The 27,502-nt window shown below is 34.4% G+C and overlaps 1 protein-coding gene across 11 annotated transcripts in view; it reads right to left on the reverse strand.

Annotated features, from left to right (window-relative positions):
• Positions 1 to 27,502, reverse strand: part of EXOC6 (exocyst complex component 6) — a 200,034-nt gene that overhangs the window by 82,101 nt on the left and 90,431 nt on the right. For 8 of the 11 annotated variants that reach the window (XM_044754047.2, XM_044754063.2, XM_070487114.1 and 5 more), the window contains 8 exons: positions 27,436 to 27,482; positions 27,194 to 27,314; positions 25,622 to 25,693; positions 21,004 to 21,101; positions 16,282 to 16,387; positions 11,843 to 11,952; positions 5,920 to 6,031; positions 5,246 to 5,380 (listed from right to left, as the gene is read on the reverse strand). In XM_044754047.2, the coding sequence (XP_044609982.1) occupies positions 5,246 to 5,380; positions 5,920 to 6,031; positions 11,843 to 11,952; positions 16,282 to 16,387; positions 21,004 to 21,101; positions 25,622 to 25,693; positions 27,194 to 27,314; positions 27,436 to 27,482 (801 nt within the window). The remainder of the gene's footprint in view (positions 1 to 5,245; positions 5,381 to 5,919; positions 6,032 to 11,842; positions 11,953 to 16,281; positions 16,388 to 21,003; positions 21,102 to 25,621; positions 25,694 to 27,193; positions 27,315 to 27,435; positions 27,483 to 27,502) is intronic. The other 3 variants (XM_044754055.2, XM_044754067.2, XM_070487127.1) reach the window with 1 other exon arrangement.

Below are 27,502 nucleotides of genomic sequence, written 5' to 3' on the forward strand. Positions count from 1 at the left end.
ATAATGTCTTTGTCTGGTTTTGGTAATAGGGTAACGCTGCTCTCATAGAATGAACTAGAAGTATTCCTTCTGCTTCTATCTGAAAGATATTGTAGAGAATTGGTATAATTTCTTCCTTAACTGTTTGGTAGAATTGACCAGAGAACCCACCTGGGCCTGAAGCTTTCTGTTTTGGAAGGTTATTAATCATTGATTCAATTTCTTTAAGAGATGTAGGCCTATTCAGGTTGTCTGTTTCTTCTTGTGTAAGTTTTGACAGGTTGTGTCTTTCAAGGAATTGGTTTGTTTCATCTAGGTTATCAAATTTGTGTGCACAGAGTTATTAATAATATTCTTTTATTATCCTTTTCTTCTTTGACCCATATGTTATTTAGAAGTCTGTTGTTTAAACTCTGAGTATTTTGGGATTTCCCAGCTATCTTTCTGTTACTGATTTCCTGTTTAATTCCATTGTGGTCTGAGAGCAGCCATTGTATGATTTCTAATCTTTTAAATTTGTTAAGGTGTTTCATGGCCCAGAATGTGGTCTATCTTGATGAATGTTCCATATGAACTTGAGAAGAATGTATATTCTGCTGTCCTTGGATGAAGTAGTCTATAGCTGTCAATTATATCCAGTTGATTGATGGTGTTGTTGAGTTCAGCTATGTCCCTACTGATTTTCTGTCTGCTGGGTCTGTCCATTTCTGATAGAGAGGTGCTGAAGTCTCCAACTATAACAGTGGATTCATCCATTTCTCCTTGAAACTCTATCAGTTTTTGCTTCACATATTTTGACCCTCTGTTGTCAGGCAGATGCACATTAAGGACTGTTAAGTCTTTTTGGAGAATTGACCCCTTTATCATTATGTAATGCCCCTCTTTATCCCTGATAAATTTCTCTGCTCTGAAGTCTGCTCTGTCTGAAATTAATATAGACACTACCACTTTTTTTGATCTTTCTCTGTTTACTTTTAATGTATATGTGTCTTTATATTTAAAGAGGGTTTTGTAAACAACATATAGTTAGGCCTTGTTTTACTGATCCACTCTGACAATCTCTTCCTTTCAATCAGTGTTTTTAGGACACTGATGTGTAAAGTGATTATTCATTTAGCTGGATTAATATCTACCATATTTGTTACTGTTTTCCATTCATTGCACTTGTTCTTTGTTTCTACTTTTGTGTTCCACTTTTTCTGCTTTTTATGATATTAGTTGAGCATTTGTATGATTTCATTTTCTCTCCTTTCTTAGCATATCAATTATACTTTTTTTTAAATGATTGCCCTAGAGTTTCCAATATACATGTAGTACAATTATTCCAAGTCCACTTTTAATAACACTATACCACTTTCTAAATAACACTATACCACTTCATGGGTAGTACATCTTATAATAACAAAATAATCCTAATTCCTCCCTCCCAACCCTTGTATTATTGCTGCTATTCATTTCTCTTATACATATACATAAGCATATATATATAAAAGCATACTTATTTGAATACATTATTGCTATCATTATTTGAACAAACTGTTATTAAGAATAATAAAAATAAAGTTTTTATTTTACTTTCACTTATACTTTCTCCAATGCTCTTCCTTTCTTTATGTAGCTCCAAGTTTCTGACCTATATCATTTTATCACTGAAGTTCTCTTAACATTTCTTGCAAGGAAAGTCTACTGGCAATAAATTTCCTCAATTTTTGTTTATCTGAGAAAGTTTATTTCTCCTTCACTTCTGAAGGATAATTGCACAGCACATAAAATTCTAGAGGTTGGTGGGTGTTTTCCTCTCAACACCTTATCTCACTCTGTTCTCTTCTTGCTTGCATGGTTTATGAAAAGAAGTCAGATGTAATTCTTATCCTTGTTACTCTAAGTAAAGTGTTCTTTCCTCCAGCTTCCTTCAGGATTTTTTCTTTAATTTTATACAGTTGAATATGATATGCCTAGGTATAATTATTTTGGCATTTATCCTGCTTGATGTTCTCTAAGCTTTCTGAGATCCATAGTTTGGTGTCTCACATTAATTTGAGTAACTTCTTAGTCATTATGGTATCAAATATTGCTTCTGTTCCTTTCTCTCTTTTTTGTCCTCCTAATAGTCCCATTGCATGTATGTTACACCTTTTGTAGTTGTCCCACAGTTCTTAGACATTCTGTTCAGTTTTTTTTCTGTTTTGGAAGTTTCTACTGACATATCCCCAAGCTCAGTGATTCTTTCCTCAGCTGTGTCTAATTTATAAATTGTACATGTTTACATATACATGATATACTTCAGTAAAAAGATTTTTTAAAAGTCAATGTACCATGTCCTTGCTCCACAGGAAGAGAATTTCAAGCTCCTAATCAAAGACAACTTACCACTGTCACTTTGGCCATAATCCTAAAAAGAATTTGCTACACCGTCATCAACAGATTTTTAAAAAGGCAAATTAGAGAAGAATAAGAAGCAGATTCCTTCTAGGTACTTACAGTTGCAGTCACTGCCAGGACTCAAAAGGAAAGGACTCTTCAGAGTGGCAGGTTGGAAAAGCTCCATGGAGCAAAGTTAAAGAGTTTTGAGGCCAAAGGAAAAGAACTGGGCCATTTCTCTACTACACAGATTAAAAAGGGAAGGGTATTCCCATTTTTTCGCCTCTATCCTGATGAAAATCTTTTCAGTTAGAAGTCTTAATATCAACTTCAAGTAGCTCTCAGAGTGAGTTCAGGCTCATTCAAGAAGCTGAGGTCCTGCTCGAGGGTAGGAACTACTTACTCTACCTTGTTTCTATCACTCACAGATTTAGCAAAATGCAAAGCAAGCTAACAAGATAGTGTATATAATATTTCACAAAATAAGCAAATATAAAATCAAGCACATTGTGTGTACATATGTACTTTTTTGGATGGGAAGCAGATGGAGGTGTGGGTAAAAGGATCCTGTAAGTGCTTATTTCCAGAATCATTAAGCAACTAAATAGGAGTATGTTCATTAGATTCACTGGACTGAAAAGAATTAGGCTAAGAAGTTAACTAAGCAAACCATGCTAATGTCTGTAGGCAAAACTGTACTTTAATCACTTCTGTGAAAGAGGTGACAGACTATTTACCATGAATGGAAATCCCCCCAATCTCCCTCAGTAATTCACTTTAATATCAATTCGACAATTCTCGCTGTTGAATTGCTTTCTCATATCACAATTTAAGACAAATTCCTCTTGAAATAGACCAAAGGCAGAAGTGAACAACACTTGACCTTCATATATGGAGCTTGAAATAGCTCTTGTTCTTATACCATAAAACAGAAAGGGCTTCCGGAGTTCTGTATAAAAACAAAACAAAAAACAACAACAAACCAGGATTCTCTACTATTTGTACTGGCTGAACTTGATTACCTGATTTCCAAGAAAACTCAAGGGATATTCTATGGGAATTGTAGTTTCAACTAACTATGTGCAACTTAAGAATCACTGGAATGATGGACCACAGAGCTAACATTTCTAAACATTCCCTCCCAACAGGGAGATTTTGAGAAGTAAAGTTCCAAGATCCTTAATCTAAGAGAATCAGGTTCTAGGATCTTTGGTTCTATGATGTATAACTGATAAGAAAAATTGTGTGAAGATCCCTAGATACACCAGATGTCAAGGCAATTCATGGTTTAATCAGAGTACAGAGAAAGCCTATTAAATTTCATGTTAACAGTTTATGCTTACAACTCTAGTCGTTAGTAAATCCCTTCTTGACAGCATATGAGTAACACCTGGATATAAGGAGAGAGCAAAAAAGAAAACGAAGAAAGATTGTCTGAAATCTAATATAAAAGCAAAGAATCAATCTGTCCTTGGATAAACAAATGTCCAAAAACTTGTGGAGTTTCTCCCTATATTATGTTATCACACCATATTATCAAGTGTCTTTCTATAGTTTTTCTCCTATGAGCTTCTTGAGGGGAGGGATACATCTTTATAGTCTCAATACCTGAGTGCTCAAAGCATAGATGATCTACAACAAATGGCATTGTGTGAAGTATCCCCATTAATCCTCTTAATAATTGCATGAGATAGGTAATATATTGCTATTCTAACTTTATAGATAACAAAACCAGGAATTATTAAAACTAAAGAATATGCCTAAAGTTACATAGCAGTCTAATTCCAGAGTATATGCCCTTAATTACTGTACTATACTGTCTGAATAAATGAATGCCCTTCCATCTCAGTTTTAGTAACTAATTTTATCAATCTGCTCACTGAGATATCATCTGCATTTGTGCCTTGTGTGTCAGGATGACTACATGAGCTCAAGAATCACCAGAGAAGATAAGACTTGGGGGCTAGGCAGATAATTTTAGGAACGAAGGGTCATTTCTGGACTTCACCCTTTCAAAGTCTGGTTGCTATTAACATTAAAGTAGTTATTTCTAAATAAAAGTACACTGAATTTTTTAAATGTAAATGATTATACTATAATTTTAGGAGATAAATTGGGTAATTTATAATATAGCAAGAGTAGTAAGATGAGAATTCTCTTTAAGGGAAAACTTAGAAAGGGTTATAAGGTTAAACTAGCAAGACTATTTTACGGATAAGGGATCAGTAAGTGGTTTACATTGGTTTAACAAAATATTCAATGCAAAGGGATTTATTTTACTAACTATGCCAATGTCTCATCTATAAGACCCTAAATCAATAAAATAATAGTTTATAAAACAAACATGAAATTATTTAATCTTTCATTCTGCTTAAAACAACCATTAATTAATCTTTCAGTATATCCCATGGTATTATACGAACAGACATCTTTCCATTCAGAAAAAAGCAGGACTCCAATAACATGTAATAATGTTAATATTTATTTTTATTCAGATCAGAGTCAATAAAGGATGCAATGCAAATCTTATACTTATCTAATGTGTCCTACATTTTTTATTTCCAAACACACACACACGTTCACACATTACATATAAAATTAATTACTGAACCGTAAGACATTAATGGAAATTCAGTTAGACCAATTTACAACTACTCTAAGTCTTCCAAACGTGAACAAAATGTAATATAGCTGTACAAAAATCAATATACTTTTCTCCATTTTAACAAAATGTTTAAACTGCCAAAAAGGAACTGATATTTATCTGGTAATTGTTGACAATGATTACCACTAATTTTCAATTGTTAATATAATGGAATCTTGTATATAATAAAAATTGTCTTTAATTTTTAGGAGTTTGCTTACAGTGATTGAAATAAAAACTTTTGGTCAGATTTTTACGTACCTTAAAAGTAGAAAGTCCATAAAGTCTTGTGGTATGAACAGTTTCTTGAGAAATATTCGTAATGTTAGTTATAAAGTCCTCAAGGTATTTGCAAGCTTGTTCCAGGTGTGTTGTGTTTATGATGATTTGTACTAGCTAGAAAATACAAAATATATCTGGTAACATGCAGGTTACATGTACAGAAAGACATTTGATATTTTAACATAGGATTACTACTTCCAGCAACTGTATTTCTGCATAATTACAGCAATGCAGGATACAACTGATTATCTGATTTCAAATGCCTGCTGTAAATACTGCTTATGAATGCTATCATTTTAAAAAAATAAGCAAGAGTCTAACTGCCAATTAAAATAACTTTTCAAAGTAGTCTTTCAAATTTTATACGTTCGCCAAGTAAAAGAAATGAGCATTTTCACTTTTCATGTAAAGTTATGCACTCGTAAATCTACATATATGTTCTAACATCTTTGACTATCTACTATTCCAATATATACTCTTTTCCCTCATGTCGCATAAATTTACATTGATACTTTTATTTTAAAACAAATCCATTTCATTAATAAATTTAAAATAGAAAGCTAGTTTTACAGGATGATGTTCAGCAATAACTTAATTTATAATAATTGTTTCATATTATGAAACATTTAACTTTAAGTATCTTTTTAACCTACCTCTGTCAAACCTATATGAGGTTTCCTAATAAGGTTCAGTAAACAGCTGCACAAAGTTCTGGTCAGCAGCAGATTTGTAGATTTTCTAAGCATATCATCTATTTCTGTTGAGCTAAAAACAAAGTTTGATAATATTAAGCTTTCCATAAGGTTACAGTTAGTTAGCTTCCTAAATAATTTAACACAATTTACTAAAATAATTTGCTCTGCCTCATTCCTTTAGATCTTTAAATAAATTACAATCACCCATATTTATTAATTTACAAATATCAATTCAATTTCACAAAAGGGACATTTTCAATAAAGTAGAATGTTCATTTAGGATATAATTTAAATGTATTCAATTAACCAGTAAAACCATGGGGAACTTAGTATAATGAAATCAAACTACTCTTAAATTATGACTCCATTGTGGGTCACTTTCAAAGACACTTCATACACACCTCATTATTTTTAAAATGCAAACTGATGTGTGCTCTTTCTAGGTATAATTAATTACCAGATTTAAGTTTAATATAACCAAGCTATCCATCTCCATTGAGATTTTTAAAAGAGATTCAAAAAATAATTACCTTACACTAGTTTTAATTTGGTGCAAAAAAAAAAAAAAAGAGAAAAACCCCTACGATGTTTCTTAACATCCTAAAGATTGCTAGGCTAGCACTAAAAAGCTTATTATTTTCTCCTAACCACTAGGCCTTCGATTTAAGTAAATAATGATTTCTTGTTATATAGCTTTATTATCAAAACAGTTAAGCTGTCCTTAGACCAAGCAGTCAGCACTACTGATATTTTAGGCTACATAATTCGTTGAGGGGCTGTCCTGTGCATTGAAGGATGTTTAACAGCATCCCTGTCCTCTACCCACTAGATGCAAGTAGCACCTCTCCCCACAGTTCTGACAACTCAAAATGTATCCAGACATTCCCAAATGTACCATGCGGGGCAAAATTACCCCAGTTGAGAACCGCTGCCTTACCCGTCGGCTAAAATTTTAGACTTTTGCCTTTTTTTCTTAAATATTACTCAAAAATACATGAAGCACAAATATTTACTAGCTTATTATTTGTTTTAAAAAAAGCAAATAGAGCTAGATTTGACAAAATATAGATACTTTTCATTACTACTCTAGTGTTCTCCATTTTAATAGAAGCACTGTTCAATTTCTGCTAATCCTAATTCAGGCAGACCTGAGGAGAATATTTCTCTCTGATCTTTATATCTAAAATCAAGACTTCCCAGGGAATGTGCACTCCACCAGTAGGGCTTCAGGGTTACTTGGCATCAAACTCTCAGACAGAAAACTCTTTCTCATCTACCAATAGTGTCCCCAGAAGAGGCAATGTATCACCCTGATAAAAAAGAAGTGCTCACCAACTCCTTTGGTTTCTTTTCTGACACATTCAAATTAAGCTTAAAGACACCCTGTACAGCTTCCTTCTCAGATGAAAAGTTACCCATGATAGCTAATGTCTTTTGTTTAATTTTCCGAACTTTCTTGAATGCTGAGTCAATGCATACTTTTTCTTCCATAAGTAAAAGCAGAGAAAGAAACCTATCAGCACCTACGTCCTATTTGTGCTGGGAAGATTTACCTGACCATGACAAATATTTCCCCCATGAAGTTTTTATCCTAATTGAACATGTTTTTTTCCTTAACTCCTTGCCCTTTAAGCCTATAACATGTACTCTCCCTAATTTTTAAAGAACATTTCACAGTAATTAAATCTTAATATACAATAAATCTCCTAAAATATTTTACAGCTTAACCTCTTATGCAAACTGAAAATTTCTTTAAGATTATATTAGGTCCAGATGTTTCTTCTGCAACTAAATAACTGAGACTTTGGAGTCTCTTCATGAAGTCACTTTATTCTCTAGCCCTGCTTTTATTCATATATAAAAAGAAACCCAAACATCTGTACTATAAAAGCTCTGAAGCATCTTCTAGTTCTAAAAATCTAACTCGAAAATATATTTAAACATAACAAAAGAGCTTTAGCCACAGAAAGTGATTTTTCCACAATTCTTTAATGCCAAATAAAAAAACAAAGCAATTCTAATAGGTCAATTTAGGTAACAGATGTAAATTTTTAAAATAAAAATATATGTCAGAAAGCTGATAACCCAGAATAAATTTAGATTTACTTATTTTTTAATTAACTATGCTCTCTGTATTCTGAACTGTGTATTACTCTCATCAACAAAATGAAAATAGTCAATGTATTTAGTAAAGCATAACTTTTTTAAAAACATAAGCATAAAAGCCTTGTTGAATGAATAACTTATGATCATAGACAGTTAATTAGAATGACTGGATACTGAACTAGCAAACGTGACAAATATTTTCATCAAAGATAGAAGGAAAAAACTGACAATCTCTTCTTCTGTAGCACTGGTACACAACATTTACCTTTTAAAATGCTAAGAGTTCATATACAAAAAGAGTCAGAATTGAGGTGGCAAGTCTAGTTCTAGTCAGCCATTAGGGAGGCTTTAGGAAAAAATGAGAGGGTCCAATGTTATAGATTCAGGATTGCAGCTTCAAGAATAATTCTCAAATATAAAACTTGAGCCAAGTTGTAGGATGACTGTTAAAGAGAGACTTCTTGTTTCTCCCTTTCATTTGCAAATGTTTACCTCACATAATGGATGAATACATGCATCACTGTTTTCAAAGATGACTAACTATAACCAGAATCTATTTGAGAGTATACAAACAAATTCAAGTCTACCCAAATGTAAGGCAAATTGTTTTCTATCCCTTAACTTCTTCATCTAAGTATTTACAAGTACTCTAATTTCAGGCTCCTAAACACTTCTTGTATGTGTTCCTTCGTCTTCCTCACCACTGATCCTGACTACTTCAATTTTCTTCATCTCTTTCTTGAAACACCGCCTTCACCAATTAACATGACTATTTTTCTTATCCCCCCTCCAACCTATCATCCACATTAAGGCCAGAGTAAACGTTCTAAAATCTAACTCTAGTCATGCCATTCCTCAGTTAAAAACTCTTTCAACAGTTCCCCAATGCTTACAAAAGAAAATACAAACACTCCAAGTTCCAGCAGCACATTTAAAATTGTAGTATCCCCTCGTCTCCCAGGTCATATGTGACCACCATGTGCCAGGTTCTATACTGAGTGCTTTATTATACACATGCATTACCTCATTTCATTCTTACAACCAATCTATGAATTATTTCTCTCATTTTACAGATGAGGAAACTGCAATTTAAACAGAGTAGGTGACTTGCCCAAGATCCTACTATAGCTAGTGAGTGTCAGCATCAAGACTCAAACTAAGGTCTAAGTCTGAAGCTTATGTTCTTAAGGCTGCATTATACTGCCTCGCTCTTAGATCAGAACTTTAGAAACAAAAAACAAGACAGGCATAAATTATTCGTGGCTCTCAGACCATTCAAGCTCCACTACTGAAAACCACCACTGTAATAGTCTCTTATTCCTTTTCAATTAATACTCATTTGTATTCATTGTTTTTCAAGTGCTGGATTATATTGTGTGTGTCATGGTGTGCAGTACAGAGAGTATATTACCTCTAGTGAGTTTTATGATTGAGGTTAAAAGCTAATGTCTTTAAAATACATCTTCAGAGACTGATATAAGAGGCTGGTACAGTATGATGAAGCAGTAGTTCTTAAACTTTAGAGTGCATCAGAATCACCCAGAGAACTTGATCAAAACCAAAGGCCTCACGCTCAGAGTTTCTAATTCAGTAGTCCTGAGGCTGCCCTGCTAACAATTTCCCACGTGATGCTAATACTGCTGCTCTGGGGACTACACTTGGAGAATCACTGGCTTGTGAGAAACACGTAGCACAGCAATGCTATGCATTAGATATTTGTCTTCCTTTCTTTCCCTTTCCTCTCCAACTCATATTATTCAAGAATAAAAATTAAGACATCTTTTAAAGAATCCCTACTCACAAGGAAAAAGCAGTGTAAGACCTATAATCAGATAACTCTTTAGCAGAACTCACATTTTTCCCCTATTTATTTATACATCATTTAAATCCAAAATAGTGGTAGCTTACAATGAGAAAGAGATAAAATACAATTAAAAAAAACCTGTCATTGTTCTCACTGTTTCAGCTTGAAAAATAATCGACTGACTGCCTTCATGCCTTTTTATGACTTAAAATTTAGAAGAGTTTCACACTGAGGGATATTTCCTGCTATTCAGTATACAAATTTAGACGAATGGATTTAAGAAAGGGAGATGTTGTGAAAGCCAGCCATTACCACTCTCTTCTCCAGAGTATTTACAATTAGAAATCTATCACGTGACTGTAAGACAGGGTCCGTCTAGGTAGTTGGAACAAGATAATGATTAACGTTCCTCTAACATAAACTGTTTGTTCCTTACATGCCAGACACTTTCACTGATGTGAGAGTCAGAAGAACTGCTCCTTCATCCCAGCTCTCAAACTGAGTAGCTGGGTGGTTCTGGATAAACAATGTAGCCTCTCCGAGCCTCAGTTTCCTTAACAGCAAAATAGGGGTAGTACCACATTTCCTATCTCTATGAATGTAGGGTATTACTTTCATCACACCAGATAAATGGTATTCTCTTGCCTATAAAATGAAGCTGGCTATAGCTACCAACAGTTGCTGTGCTGCTCTCCATTACTGAGTATGATACCAACTTGCTACAGCATTCTCTATTAATTCTATTGGCTTTGTCTGAATCCTTACTTTAGGCCTATTTGAGAAAAAACAAAACTATTAAGAATATCAGCTTTTTGATCAGTCAATGACATAGAGAAAGAAGAGATATTGTTTAGCTACTGGTAACCTGAGCAACAGAAAAACTAAAATAAATAAAGATCTAAACATCTAAAGAAAAAAAAAAAGAAATGATATTGCTAAAACAGATTTAACAACAAATGCAAGGTGTAAACCTTATTTGGACCCTGATTCAAACATACCGACTGCAAAAAGACATTTTGGGGACAATCAAGAAAATATTGATATGGCCTAGGGTACTGATGATATTATAGAACAGTGGTAATTTTGTGAAGTGTGGCTAAATAATGAAATGTCCTTCTTGTTGTTAGAAACACATACTGAAGTACTTAGGGGTAAAATGTCATTATTTCTGAAATTTGCTTTAAAATACTTCAGCAAATAAATAGATCAAAAAAGTATGGCAAAAAGTATATTATTGTTAAATCTAGATGCTAAGAACATAGGAATTCCCTATCATATTATCTCTACTTTTAATGTATATTTGAAGACTTGCATAATAAATAGTAAAAACAATATGTGATATCAGAATTATAGAACTTAACCTCCAATGTCACTAAAATATGTAAGCCTTTCCAATGAGATATAATCCATCCAAGAGTCATGGCCTGAAAATCAAGTGTTAATGTTTCATGAAATTAGCTATGATAAAGATACATTTCTGGGGCTGGCCCCGTGGCCGAGTGGTTAAGTTCGCGCGCTCCGCTGCAGGCGGCCCAGTGTTTCGTTGGTTCGAATCCTGGGCGTGGACATGGCACTGCTCATCAAACCACGCTGAGGCAGCGTCCCACAGGCCACAACTAGAAGGACCCACAACGGAGAATATACAACTATGTACCGGGGGGCTTTGGGGAGAAAAAGGAAAAAAATAAAATCTTTAAAAAAAAAAAAAAAAAGACACATTTCTTTTGGTCCTGAGCTAACATCTGTCGCCAATCCTCCTCTTTTTGCTTGAGGAAGATTGTTGCTGAGCTAATATCATGCTAATCTTCCTCTATGTTGGACACCTCCACAGCATGGCTTGATAAGCAGTGTGTAGGTCCACACTCAGGATCCAAACCCTTGAACCCCAGGCCACTGAAGTGGAGTGCACAAACTTAACTATTATGCCACCGGGCTAGCCTCCAAAGATACATTTCTTATTAGTAAACTTACCTCCGGTGTAGCGACTCTGAAAATTTAAGGCTGGCATAAATAAATTCTTTAACTTGAATGTAAATATGAGGCACTGACTGAGACATGGGGAATTTCTTTGGGAAAGACTGCTGTAGAAAGAAAAACAAAGTCAATATTGTTTTTGAAATTTTAGAAAAATATTCTAATCACCTAAAAATGTAAAAATTAAATGGATTTCACATCTGAATCAATAGTAAATACTTGCATCTCAAAGTCCACTATTACATTTCTACATTATTTTTGAGATTTTAAGAAAACCAAAATATTTCTGAAGAAAATAATGCGGCAATTTACCTGTTTCTTAAATCATATTTTCAGACTTCCAACAAGCAGAGAAAGCAACTATCAATACCTCTGTATATTCTGATGATAAGTACCCTGCAGAAGGTGCTTAGCTCTCTGCTTTTCTGCATCTAAAATACAAGAGTCAGGTTGGCCATGAAAGTTATGGGCCAGCTTCCTGGCTCAGTGTCATCAAATAATTCTAAGATTCCCTTCAACTCACTTTCAGTGAAGACAATGTCAATTCAAGAAGGTATCCATTTCATTCTCTAACTTCTAGAATACCGTACAGCAGCTTTCTGACCAGTCCACCATGAAACAGTGGCATGCAGCTAGTGGTTTGCAGTGTGCTTCTTGGATAAACTACTTTATCAGCCAACGTCCACTAGCAAATTCTCAATCTCCAAAAGGTAAACTCTCTCCAAGGTTTTTACCAGAAGCCCCTTATTTACACATCATGAAGTCTAATCTACACTTTTATCTTCACATTCATAGCAACCTAGTTACATCAGTGAAAGTACCCTCAACAGTCAGAGATGTTAAATCTCATGGACTTTTCCACCTCTCTTGTTAGCTGATTTAAATGAAGTTATCTGACACAGTTGGCCCCCTCCTGCTTCTTAAATGATTTCTCCTTCCCTGGTATCCATGCCCCACACTGATTTTCCTCTTATTTCTCTACCTTCTCTTTATCTCCTCCCCTAGCCATCCGTTAATTATTGCTATGCCTTAGGGTTCTATCCTACATATCTTCTCTTCTTACTTCACATATTGTCCTTGGATGATCTTGTCTATTCTCATGACTTCAACCACCATGCAAGTGCCAGTATCTCTCAAATCCACAACTCCAGGCCAAATCATTCTCCTGAAGTCCAAATCCATATATCCAACTACCATTTGAACACCTCCATTTGGCTGTATCATCTGACACATACTCAATAGATCCCAAAGTGAAATTATCATCTGGTTCCTTCCAAATCTGCCCCTCTTGTGTTTCCTATTTTAGTGAATGCTACCACTGTCCAAGGCAGAAACTTGGCTATCATACTTGACCCCTCTATCTTCATCAACCCTTACATGCAAATAATCACCAATTCCTGTTGTTCCTTCCTCCTAAACATCTCTTAAATCAAATTCCACAGCCATAACTCCCACTCAGGTCACCAATCTCTCTTTTCAAGATAACTGCAACAACCCCCTAGCTGGTCTCCCAGCCACCAGTTTTACTCTTCTCCAGTCCATTCTCCACATTAGCCAGAGATCTTTCTAAAGAACAAATATGATTATGTTTTTACTGCTTAAAACCCTCTAGTGACTTCTCATAGCTCTCAGGATAAAGACTAAACTTGCTAACACTGTTTACAAGGGCTTTTATAGTCTGGCCCCTTCTTCTTCTTCTTCAATTCTTGATCTTCATCTCTTGTGCTTTATCAACCTTTATACTACAGAACTATAGCCTCTCTGCATGCTGCTTCCTCTATCTTGAGCAGTACCAACTTCTGAGTGTTATAATTTCCTGTTTATCTATCCTTCACTTGACTATAAGCTCCTAGACAGCAGAAACTGAAAAATTAGCAAATAGCATAGTCTCTACCACATAGCAGGTGAATGATAAAAATCTGAACGAACAAATGTATTCCTAGGTACCTCCAGCAGAAGGAAACTTACAATAGCTGGTAGTGAAAACATCTGTAGAGAGCAGTCTCGCTCTAAAGGTAGGTTCAACTTTTCCAAATTTAGCTACTCAATCAGAAGTACTACAAAAATCAACTAAAGAGTTGCTATTCTGTAAAATCACCTGATAATAATGTAAGTGCTAATTCACCTCCAACTTTATGCTTTGCAGAATAATGAACTGTATACTAACTATTTGAAAGATACTTCAGTTTTAAGAATTTATTTCAATGACATTAAGGATGGAATACGGACATGTTCTTATTTTAGCCAAATGGCTCTAATCAAATTAGCACAGCTATCTGCAAAAAGATTTATATATATATATATTCAGTCTTACTCCTTTCTCACTCATTGAAAATAATAGCTCAGGTTATTTGAGAGACAGTTTTACATCTTTTCTAATAGTTTTAATTGAAAATTATACTTAAATTAGGAAAAAAGATAAATATATATACACATACAACCAAGAGACTGTTATCAAATAATTTATGTGATTTCTTTTTAAGTTGTAACATTTAAATTTTCCACATGGCTTTTACCTTAAGAATTCTGCTTTTTAATGATAAGTAATATATGGACCAATGAATACAACTCCTAACGAGCTTAATCCTAAGAGGTACTGCTTATGGAAGCACTTGACAAGCAAAGCCAAACTTCCTTTTAACCATGAACCTATTTAGAATAGTTTCGAGTAATTAAAAGGGACACTAGAAATTATTTAGTTCAACGTCCTCATTTAACAGATGAGGCACAAATGCCCAAATAGGGTTAGTCACTTGCCTATATAACAAGCCATAGGCAGAGCTGGCATGTGAACCCAGACCAAATCCAATGTTTTTTTTTTTTTTCTTTTGAGGAAGATTAGCCCTGAGCTAACATCTGCTGCCAATCCTTCTCTTTTTGCTGAGGAAGACTAAGCCCTGAGCTAACATCCCTGTGCCCATCTTCCTCTACTTTATATGTGGGACGCCTACCACAGCATGGCTTGACAAGCCAAGCCACGTCCACACCCAGGATCCGAATCTGCAGACCCTGGGCCGCTGAAGCAGAACGTGCAAACTTAACCACTGCGCCACCGAGCCGGCCCCTCCAATGTTCTTTATACAGATGCTATAGCCTGAACAAACTTATTACCAGTAACTAAAACAAGACAAAACCAAGCTATGAGATGGAGAATATTCTGGTAATATTTCTTGACAGGGACAACTATGACTGGGATTTCATTACTGTTTTTATTTGTTCCTTCTTCTCCCCAAAGCCCCCCAGGACATAGTTGTATATTCTAGTTGGGGGTCCTTTTAGTTGTGGCATGTGGGATGCCGCCTCAGTGTGGCTTGATGAGTGGTGCTAGGTCCACACCCAGGATCCAAACCGGCGAAACCCTGGGCCACCGAAGCGGAGCATGCGAACTTGGCCACTGGGCCAGCCCCTATGACTGGGATTTCAAAAATATAGAATTAGGATAATTATTCTGTTCTTTTGTGTATATTAGAATACAACTATTAGGTATATGCAATGGTAGCATTAGCTATAATCTAAAGGCTATGCATTTAATTACTTGGCCCTATATTTAGTGACTGACAAATAATATGCTCAGTTTATGTATACAAAAATATAACATAAAAATTTACAGTCACAATCCACACAATTCACTCAGAATTCATTCTTGTTCATTGAGAAGGGACAAAAATGTAGAAAAGGACTAACTTATAAAGAGTTGGAACAATAATGAAGAGTAAGGAGAAAAAACAAAAATAAAGAGAATAAAAAAGGTGACAACAGGAAATATAATATCCTTTTCCCAAGAGATCTGCTTCTGCCCAGAGACACTGGACAGGTACAAGTGAGTGTGCCTTTGTGTGTGTGTATGGGCGCACATGTGCAATCATGTATATTCCCAGAATACTCTACATACTGGTCTATTTCCTTTCTCTTTTCTGTCTTTTGTCCAGACAACTTGACTCCCAAAAATACATAATTCCTACTTCAGGAAAAAATCTACAGATGGCTATTGCCTTCATACACCTCTTATATAACTAAGATAAACTTTTTTTAGAAGCATATTTCTAGGAAAAAAGCCACACATAAGAGTGACAGGCATTTGAAAGTTCTCCTCTCTTTTCCCACAATATTACTCTTATTCCTATAATCCATTCACCAGTTAGCATACCTAATTCGGAATCCACCCAACGTTAGTAACACCTGCCCTGGGAATCCACCTAACATTTGGGACAACTGCTCCTGGTATCCCCAGGAAAGTCCCTTCTTCCCTTCACCAAAACAGTGATTGTAGTAGTAGTAACATAATCTTTAAAGTTAACAAAACATAATTAATTTTCTCAAATAACATAACAAAATATTACCTCAAAAGAAGCCATTTTTATCAGGTTACTATTATGTAGCAAAAAAAATCATAAATTTATTTTAAGAAAATTCTTGAATTAAAAATTAGCTTGTACCTTTTCAAGGTCTGGATCTTGAAAGGGAAATTTACTGATGACTATTTTATATTCTTCTTCATTAACAATAGGGATGGGGCTATAATTATCTTCTTCAAAAATGTCCCTGTTAAGAAAGAATTGTAATTTTAGTATTAGAAAATGTATCATTAGAGTGCTACAGCATAATACTTAAAAAAAAAAAAAACACCTAATACAAAAGCCTTTTTCATTTGCCAGTTAAAGGTCCAAATAGGAAAACACTGCCTAATCATCCAGAATTCTAAAATTCAATCCCAAATAAGCCTTGTCCCTGAAAGTTCACGTGCAATCTTTTCTTTCCACTTGTTTTACATCTTCTCGGCATTTTAGTTTTAGTTTTCTAGTCTAGAACAATTCTCAAGATGATATAGTCAGAACAAAGTCATTATCTATAACCACCCAAAAACAAAGGCATGAGATGAAGAGTATTCCAGTCATATTTCTTGATAGGGACAATTTCCAGGTTGTATGTCTTCTATCTTCTCTCTTCCCAACTAGATCATAAGCTCCCTGAAAATGAAAAAATGTCTTATATTTGTTTAGTCTCTCATCATGTTGTAACTAGAAAGGGACCTTTTATAATTAGTAAGGCAGAGACACTTACTACTCACCAAATATCCATGTGCTATCCTACACAGCCCCCTTGCAACCAGACAGCCATATAACTAATTTTGGCCATTGGGCTGTGAATGCAAGTGATACGTGTTGCTTCAAGTCTAAAGCATTAAAGAGCTAACTGTGTGACCCTTCTTCCCATGGTCAAAGGGGAGACCACATGTTGAGAAGGTAGAATCACAAATGCAAACAGCCTAGATCTTGGACTAATAGACCCACTATGGGTGCTTGTGTAAGTGAGAAATAAAATGTCCATGTTCGTCCACTGAGACTTTGGGCATTTTTGTTACTGTAGCATAACCCAACCTGTCCCATTATACCTGCTGTCCAACCATCAGCTTCCTTTTAATCAAAATTCAGTTTGACGAATATTTATTGAGCACCTATGATGTGCTGGGTTCTGGGCTAACTGTGATGAAAACTCCATAACTCATGAAGATAAAAGCAAGATCTTTGTTCTCAAACCTAACAGGACAGATAGATATTCAAACAAGTTATAATGTTTATAATGATGTGTTATACACACAATAAAAGAAGTGAAAGGTTTAGAAATAGGACAAAGAAAGAAGTAATTAAATTTATCAGAGTAGGTAGGGGACATCTCATGGGAAGCTTTACAGAGAAGCTATGGGCTAAAGACACACTTCCAGTGAGATTATAGGAGAATACCATTTCAGAAAGATGGAACATAACATGCAAAAGCATAAGGGGTGAAAAGCGTGAGTGTGGCAGGTGGGAGTAAAACCAAAGGTAGTGCAGAATTACTGGAGTGTAAAGTAGAGAAGGGACAGGTGTAAAATCAGGCTGGGCAGGTGGACAAACTAAGGCACTCAGATTTTATCCTGTAGGCAATGGAATACCATTAATAGGTTTTAGGCAGAGGAATGTCATATAGTGAATATCTTCCACTATGTGGAGGATAAACTGGGAAAAGGACAATAATAAACACAGAGAGGACAGTTAGAAAGACTGAAGCATAATCCAAATAAAAGGTGAGGAAAATATCAATTAAAGCTATCCTGGTGGGGGCAGAAAGGAAGTGGCAGAAACAAGAGCTTTTAAGAAGTAGAATATACAGGATTTAAAAACTAAAAGAGGATTATGAGGGAAAGTGTAATCCTGATGAATCTGTGTTTCTAGACATGGCAAATGGACAAATGATGTAGATCGACTTCATCAGTAACATTTGCTGAGGTCAGGAATACAAGAGAAAGATATGGTTTCAGCAGTGGATGATTGATATCTAATTGATAAATGGGTTTGGGGTCTTGATGAGAGGTTGGAAATAAAGGCACAGGTTTGTAAATCATGGTGGTGCACAAGATAGTTAAAATAAGGCTCTGTTTACCTAAAATATCGTGAGAGGCTTCAACTAATTCTATTTCCTTCTAAATAGTGCTTAAAAATAAAGGGTTAAAGGGCAAGGTACAGGGCAAAAAACTACTAGAACACCATAAACTACTCACTTTATACAAATGCCAGGGAATCAGTTAATATGCAAAGAGAGATAATTTAATGAATGGTACATTCATATTCTGAAAATGTTAATGTAGTCTTAAAAGTGATCTGTTTATGGAACCTAATTCTGTAAATGTTTACTCAGTTCCTACTCTGTGCAAGGCACTATACTTTGGGCTGGGCAATGAAGAATGTAAATAAAAATAAAACACTTGGCAATCACAATATAGTTGAAGAGAACCACACAGAGATAAACTATGACAGTAGTCAGATCATAAATTCTATCATGAAAGTAGCCAAGCTTTAATTATTTAGTACTGATGATAACTTTTACTTTTCCCCCATTTAATAGTTAGGTTGTCAATTCACTAATACTTGTAAAATACAGGTCAGGGATAATAAGAGCTTAAATTCTGCTACTTCTTAAAAATCTAAGCAAAAAGCATGATCTAGAAGAGTATTGCAAGTAGAAGTCAAAATATATTTGTGATTTACGTATTAACAATCGACATGGTATCATGTGTTCTTCTCCATAATTACAATGGAGGATAACATTAATCCTATCTCTATCTGAATGAACCCATTAGCTTCCTCGAGAAAACAACACCTCATGGATTCCCCAATCTTGGGGAGCCATCTCACTACTAGAAGCCTTAAGATAGAGAAAGAGAGAATAGCTGGATCAATATAAATCTATCAACAACTGTAAAAACTTAAACATTTCTGAAGAGGGCAAGTTAATAACAACATCAACTCTGTAAGTAAAGATTTCATATATATAAATATATATATAAATAAAAATTTTATAAAGACTATATATAAAGATATATCACATTATATCATAGTATATACATTATAGATTACCACCCCTATCAATAAGCACTACCTCTATTTCTAAAATACTAAATATCAAAAATTGTTGATACTTATACATGACTCATCAAGACTGTCAATAATCCATTTGAGACAACATCCCGACAAAATCACTCCTAAGGAACATTAATACAAAAACCTCAAATAAAAATTTATTTAGTTGATTTTAAGAGAAAGTGTATCACCTTGTGAACCACTTAGGTATTTAAAAAAGATCTCTATCACAGTGTTCAGAAGGTCAGCCATCCACAGTTTTAAAAATTGACGAGGTAAATGCCAAGCACGTGTTAAGTCATTTAACATATTTTCTATTTTAATCTCATCAAATATTATTGCTACATTACTTCTATCATATTTTGGGTGACCTAGATGTAAGATCTCAATATTGACTTTTTGTTTTTGAAAGAATGAAATAAAGGAAGGAAGGAAGTGGGGAGGGAGAGAAGAAAGGAGGGAGAAAAGGTTTTAGAATTTAAAAAGGAGGGAGCAGATTTCTCTTGTCACGGCAATACAAAATTATACAGATATTAAAATACTTTGTCCATCCCCTGCAGGGAAGCAGTTAAAGCACCTCATTAGGTGCTTTAAGATTTTTAATCTAGTAATGTTTGTAAAAACAGAACTTTCCCGAGATATAATTTAAAAACTATAAATTTCTGTCTCTAATACTAAATACCTTTGAATATTCACAGCCTTAAACCTCAAACATCTACCAGGAAAAAGAACTACAGCGATTAGAACTCAAAGTAGTACAATTAAAAATTGATTATAAGTGGTGCAGCCACTGTGGAAAACAGTATGGTGATTCCTCAAAATATGAAACTTATATTTACTATCTAATCCAACAATTCTACTTCTGGGTATACACCCAAAAGAATTCAAAACAGGGACTCAGATACTCGTATATCAATGTTCACAGCAGCATTATTTCATAGTAGCCAAAAGGTAGAAATAACCCAAACATCCACAGATGGATGAATGGATAAATAAAAAGGGAGTATATATACACAATGAGATATTATTCAGCCTTAAAAAGAAACGAAATTTAGGGGCCAGTCCAGTGGTGCAGCAGTTAAGTTCACACGTTCGCTTTGGCAGCCTGGGGTTCGACAGTTCTGATCCCGGGTGTGGACCTATGCACCGCTTGTCAAGCTATGCTGTGACAGGCATCCCACATATAAACTAGAGGAAGATGGGCACAGATGTTAGCTTAGGGCCAGTCTTCCCCAGCAAAAAGAGGAGGATTGGTAGCAGATGTTAGCCCAGGGCTAATCTTCCTCAAAAAAAAGAAAAGAAAAGAAAAGAAAGAAACGAAATTCGGACACATGCTACAACATGGACGAACCTTGAAGACATTATGCTACATGAAATATCCAGGCAAAAGAACAGACAAATATTGTATGATTCCACTTATATGAAGTACCTAGAGTAGCCCAATTCATAAAGACCAAGTAGAATGGTGATTGCCAGAAGCTGGAAGAAGAAGGGAATAAGGAGTTGTTGTTTTACTGTTACGGAGTTTCAGTTTGGGAAGATAAAAAAGTTCTAGAAAAAGATGGTGGTGATGGTTGCAACAACGTGACTGTACTTAATGCCACTGAACTGTACATTTTAAAACGGTTAAAATGGTAAATTTTTCTCATGCAGTTTACCACAATAAAAAAAATAAGCATTTTTACTGCTAAATGCAAAATCAATTACTTTAGCATTTGACAAACTTCTTCATTACATTAAGGCACCATGGCTTAGACTAACCTGAAAACTCCAGCCCATTTCTTAAGCAGTGTTTCATTGTATTGATCTCTTATTTCAAATAAAAGGTCAAAAAGTCGGTTCACTGGAAAACCATAACCCTAAAACACACACAAAAAAAAGCAGATAAGTCAAATAAATAAAGATGTTCATTTAAAAAATGTTGGGAATACTGGAGAATTGTTTGAAAGTGCTCACTGTATCACACTGTATGCCCTTCCAACTTATGAAAAAAGATATCCTTTTGACTTTCTACAAGGTTGCATTAGGTAAGGGAGAATCTAGGAAGAGCTTTATGAAGCTGGAATAATTTTTACATTTCTTCTCTTTCTTTTCACTCTGGATTATATTGTTAGCCTTAAAAAGTATTAGCAGTCAGAACTGGAGGAAAAGCTCAAAATTAGTGATCTCCATAACTCTGTCCTGGAAGGTGATTTCTAAATAGGATCAAGAAGAAAAGGGAATATATTTTGTCTGAAACACGCTGGCTTCCTTTTGCACCTTCAATTTAAGATTGACATTATTGTATAGGGAAAATTTGCATCTTTTCATCAAATGTATACTCTTCAAAACTTTATTCCTCTCCAACTCCAAATTCAGTGAAATCTTATCCACATCAGGACCAAACATTTCGCTCACTTCACAGAGTTGTCCTTCTACCCCTTCAAGACTTACCTCTTCATGTATGTCCTTGATCCTATCTCTTCCCATAGGAATCTCTGCGTGGATTATCTAAATCACTACTGTGTCTTTAATTTCTACTAACTCCTTTCTCTTGGCTAAACAAACATGCTAAACTTCCTCCCTTTTGAAACCAAGAACAAAAGAAAACAAAAAAGCCATCCCTCAATTTTCTGTGCCCTGTGAGCTGCCTCTCTTCCCTTTGTTACTACTTTCATAGCCAAACCTACTACAATCTAACTCCCACTCCTATTCCTTTTTTGAAACTGCTCTCAACAATGTCAAAGATTATCTCCTAAATATAAAAGTCAGTGATCTCCTACTCTCCCTTACCTTTCTTTCCTGAAACTCTTCTGCTTTGAATTCTCTAACACCACTCTCTCCTTGTTCTCCTTTTATCTATGAACAATCCTTCTAGTTTCCTTTTTTCTTCTATCTCTATGCCTTAATATTTTCTTCTAGCTCTCTAGGGCAATCTCAAGTCTACTGACTTCAAAGACTGCTTTCTCTGATTATTCTTAGTCTATATCCTTAGCTAGACCTCTGTAAATTCCAAATATTTAATTCCAAAGCCTGTTAGACATCTCCAGTCAGTCTGCCAGGAAGCACATTAAAGTTAATTTATCCCCTCCCTTTCCAACTAACCGAAGTGTTTTTCCTATTTCCTATCTCTGTCAATAGTATTTCTATCATCAATCCAGTCTGTCAGAAAGAAATCTGAAAATCATCTAAATGCCCCCCCATACACAAACACATCAGTCAGCAAATTCTTTTGATTTTACCACCTTCACAAATCTCTTTCAAATCTATCATTCTTTTCTATCATTTACTACCTTTGCTTCTTCCAGATATATTCCCAGTGCCACTGCTTTATTTCATGTTCTTAAATGTCTCTTGCCCAGACCATTGTTAAGAGCTTCCTAAACTGACATTTCAACCAACTGTCTCTTTCGACTCAATCTATTGCCCAGACTCTCAAAAACATCATTTAAAAGTGCAAATCTAGGGGACAGCCCCATGGCCGAGTGGTTAAGTTCGCGCGCTCCACTTCAGCAGCCCAAGGTTTCACCAGTTCGGATCCTGGGTACGGACATGGCACCGCTCATCAAGCCACACTGAGGTGGCGTCCCACATGCTACAACTAGAAGGACCCACAACTAAAAATATACAACTATGTACCGAGGGGCTTTGGGGAGAAAAAGAAAAAAATAAAATCTTTAAAAGAAACAAAGTGCAAATCTAATCATGCCATTTCTCTGGTTAAAAACTATAGAAGGCTTACTAAAGTCCCACAAAACCTACTACAATCTGGGTCAAATGACCTTATCAGTTTCATTACCATTCTTTGCCCTTCTTTGCTCACACCCATATACTACTACAGTTTCTGACACCATTAAGCTCCTCAGTCAGTCTCATGCTCACCATACCATACCTCTATCTATAATTTACACGTGCTATTTTCTCTGTCATTAATATCCCTTCCTTCATATTTACTTGCTGAACTCATCCTTCAAAAGCCAGCTCACGTTTCAACTTTCTGTATAACCTTTCCCAACTCCTGGAGTCAAATTAGTCATTCCATCTTCTTGGGAGCCCAAAGCTCCTGAATATATCACTATATTAGTAGGTCTTATTAGACATACTATTTGTTTATAGCTAAACTGTGCATTTCTTAAAGCCAAGGATTTTTATGTCCGTAGTGTCTTACTCATTTTTATATCTCTATCATTTTATACATCATCAAGTTGCTAGCACATAGTGTGTGCTCAAAAACTATTAGTGAATGAATCAATAAATGTTTATTTTAGATTTGCTTAATAGGTAGTAAACAGAACTATAAATAGGCTAGTGTTACTTTTTTTTACTTTGTTGTTTAGTCAGCTTTGTTCTAAATGATGAAATAGTGACATTTAAAAATAAATTTCCCTAGGGTGGCAAAGTGCCAGTTTTTAAAACTAAATATTATGCAATATTCTTTAGTTAGTTTTTATGAAAAGACCTTCCTCAATTCTTCAATTAATGGGTATAACTTTAAAAGTCAGCATTTATTAATTCTGTATAAGATCTACCTAACACTCAACCTGTCAATTTTCAGTGAAATGAAAATACTGCAGGATTTCTGAATAAATAAGAAGGACTGATTTGACTTCCTCAATCTTATTTCAAAGCAGTAAGATTAGAAAGGTATACTTACAAAGGTTTATGCACCCACCACTGTTACTTTTCTAATGCCTCTATTACCTGCATATTATCTATTGCTCTTCTTTGAGTCTCTGGAGAGTTCCTTGGAAATACACCAAATACTTTAGATTCATTTATACTCAAAGTGCCAGTCCAAGAACAGTTTGCTATGGTTTACAAAGAAATAAGGAGCTTATACCAGAATACAAATCAATGCTGTACCTACATCGAGAAAGTCTTGCTACAAAAAAAAATGCCAATTAAGCTAAACTTTGTACTCTTGATGTTGCTGATTTACATTCTGATGGAAGCTCCTTTTTGTTATGAATCCATAACAAACAATTTACAGACTAGTAAGAGTCTGCAGACCAGTGGACCATACTTTTGAGCAGCAATGCTTTAAGTCATTAAGGATAGCAAAACTCCCTCAAGTTACCCACAGATAGGCCTAAAAACTTAAGGCAGTCTCCAATAAAACTTACCAAAAGTTTTCTTGCAGAGAGATCAGTATTACAGATACATCTGTCACAAAATTTATGAAAACAAAAAACCCTACATTATTCTGGTGTTACAGTATATAAGGCATACAAATTAATAAAGGTATGAAGCAATAAAATAATTTACTAAAGGAACTTTGTAGAACCTTCTTCTTAGGTTTGAGAATAAAGCAGACAACTATTATTCTAGGATGGGACACTCGTGATGATGCAAACAGTTTAAATTATTAGTTCCACACTATAAGAAGCTCTAGATCTAAGAGACATTATGAGGGGGAAAAAAGATTCAAAGGTCAAATATATTTGGAAAATGCCGCATAATCATCTTCCTTTTGGAAACATATGGTATAAATTTGCTCTGAGAAAGGCTTTTAGTGGAGAAATCTGTTTTACCTCACTTAGCATTTCCCAAATGTTTTTGACCACAGAACTCTTTTTTAAGTAACATCTATTATCACACTTTGAAAAACGCTAGTCTGTATTTCATGAAATGTCATTCCAACCGTAAAAATCTCATAAATTTAAGCATGAAAATAAAATGCAATGAATTCTTTCTTATCTTTGATCAAGGAAAGAGGAGAGACAAGCTTAAAACTTCGATATTGAAAATCACAAAGACATTGAATTTTGAGATAATTCAGTTTTAAGCTTACTTTTAAAAAGAAAAAAACCAAGACTCAAAGAAGTAAAGTGATTTTCTCAGTCATAGCACACTTGAAATTAAGGAGATGAGTGGATACAGCTTTCAAGCCATATGTTTTCATATTTATTACCACATTTAAAACTCAAAACAATTCTGAAAACTAGTAATAAACCCACTTTCACAAATGGAGATCTAAAGTTTAGAAAACGTGCAGACAGACAATTACCCAACAGCAGAGGTGGGACATAAACTCAGGGTCAGTGTGACTCTCAGAGCCCATGCTTATTGTCTCAAGGTAGATCTTCTAATTCTAGTTCAGGATTCTTTTCAATACACCATGGACTTTTATTTTTTCAACTACAGAAATACTTTATCTTTTCTAACTGAATGACCAATATTTAAAAACATTGTAATATTCCCTGAGGTCTGTCCAAACTTCATGATCAGGAAGGAGGTGGTATGAAAAGTGCTGGGTAATCTCAATATATAAGTAAACATTTGGTTACTACTAATTTACTAACATTAATAAGCAATAAAGTAAGTGAGTGTACTCTATATTTTGTCATATCTTTAAAAGTGCTCAAAATAGCCATTAATTGAATGTCAGATTATTACCCACCTGCAAAGTATCTGCAAATATTACAATGAGATTCTTCAGCTCCAGAACAAGATCAGGATCAGTGCAGTAAGACTAGGAAAATGTGGGGGGAGGGATGGAAACACAAACAAACAAAAACCAGAGTCATTTGGTTAAAAACTAAGAAACAAAACCTGAAAACTTTTTCTTTAATCTGCCAGTCTTACAATAAATTTAAAATCTTGGTTATTAGTAAGATCCTTGGTTATCAGTAAGAGGAAGGCTGGCTTCCTCTATTCAGTAAAAAGTCTTATGGAAAAATCATCACATGACATACCTAAAGTATCTGTACTATACGAAAACAAATTTTCCTGAAATTTGCACACACTAAACTTCAGACAAAGTGATGATGCTTATTTTCTAAAAGTCTTTAGATTTTAAGGAATTCATTATTTTAAACTGAAAAAATGATTTATACATAGACCACGTATTTTTACTTTTCAATTATTTACTTATTCTCTTATAAAAAGAGACACAATATATTACTTCTTCCAATAGAAGAATGACAATTTATTTTCTCAGTAATTCATCAAAACAAAATAATTAATTTCACAGAGATAATAAAATTCACTGTCCCCTTAACAGCATTTAATAAGATGCGAAGTATGATATGTTGCATTTAATATACTATGACTTCATATTTGATATCATGGAATTAATAGGAAGCATACTATAATTTTACATATTCAGAGCAGGTCTGAATATAAACCTTGATAAAACATATTGTTTTTTATTAATGTTAGAAAAAGTTGTAGTTCATTGGACAAATAGTGTATCAAGAATCTACATTCCTGATAAAAAAGTAGTGTATTTATAATCTAAATATCACATTAGCTATTAATCCTCCAAAATAGTTTCAATCTCTATTCTCAGTAATAAAATTATAAATAACAGATTACAAAATTTTAAGCATGGGAAGATTTCACTAAAGGTTAACTACTAAAAAGGCTGTAAGAAAAAGTGTAAACTGAGCAATTATTAATTTCAATAGTCTTTATAACACTAACATATTTATTATTTTCACAAAAGGCATATTATGCAAATAATTTATTTTACTCTCATTCACAAAAAAACTCTCATTACATAAAAGGTTCATTATTTCAAATGAGTTCAAATTTTGACAATTGCATATTTTTAAGAAATTTGTAATTATATTATTGCAAACAAATTATAAACATTGAAGAGCAAGTTCTATTGAGTTTTGATGGTGGAGTTTATTTTGGAAACAAGGAATTTGGAATGATAATTAAAAACCCTTTCTTCACGGTGCTTTTCAGTAATCTAATGAAGAGGTCAGTTGAGACTAATGAGACCAGCTTAATTCTTCATTTTCTATAATGCTGAACTAAAAGTGTCTTGGGAAGTACCAGTCAGTTGCGAAATCACAGCCCGATATTACCAGACAAACAAAAGCCTTACATTACTACTTCCAAATCTGAGCAATTACAAAAAATGCAGAATGATGGAGGTACAATTTTCTTCCGACATTATGCATTTCAGAAGTTCTTGAAGTAACCGAATTAAAAATCTGGTAATATAAATTGTCTGACTTACTGAATGAGCTCTAAGGACAGCAATTATCTTTGAGAGGGCCATGTTCCAAAGTTCATCAGTGTATGCCCTGGTTACTAATCCCTGGGTCACATGTAAAATGTGATCTTCCACGACAAAGAACCTAAAAACAGTAATTACCAACATAACGTGTTAAAAACAAATTAAAACCCAAATAGAAAATAATTACTTCTGACATTTAACATAATATAAAAACAATACTTATTTCCATATTAGATACATACCCTACAATTTGAGTGAAATATCTTCTATAGCCATCAACTGTTTCATGCTTTAAATGAAAAATAAAAA

This window comes from Equus asinus, chromosome 2, assembly GCF_041296235.1.
Source record: "Equus asinus isolate D_3611 breed Donkey chromosome 2, EquAss-T2T_v2, whole genome shotgun sequence".
NCBI classification, from domain to species: Eukaryota; Metazoa; Chordata; class Mammalia; order Perissodactyla; family Equidae; genus Equus; species Equus asinus.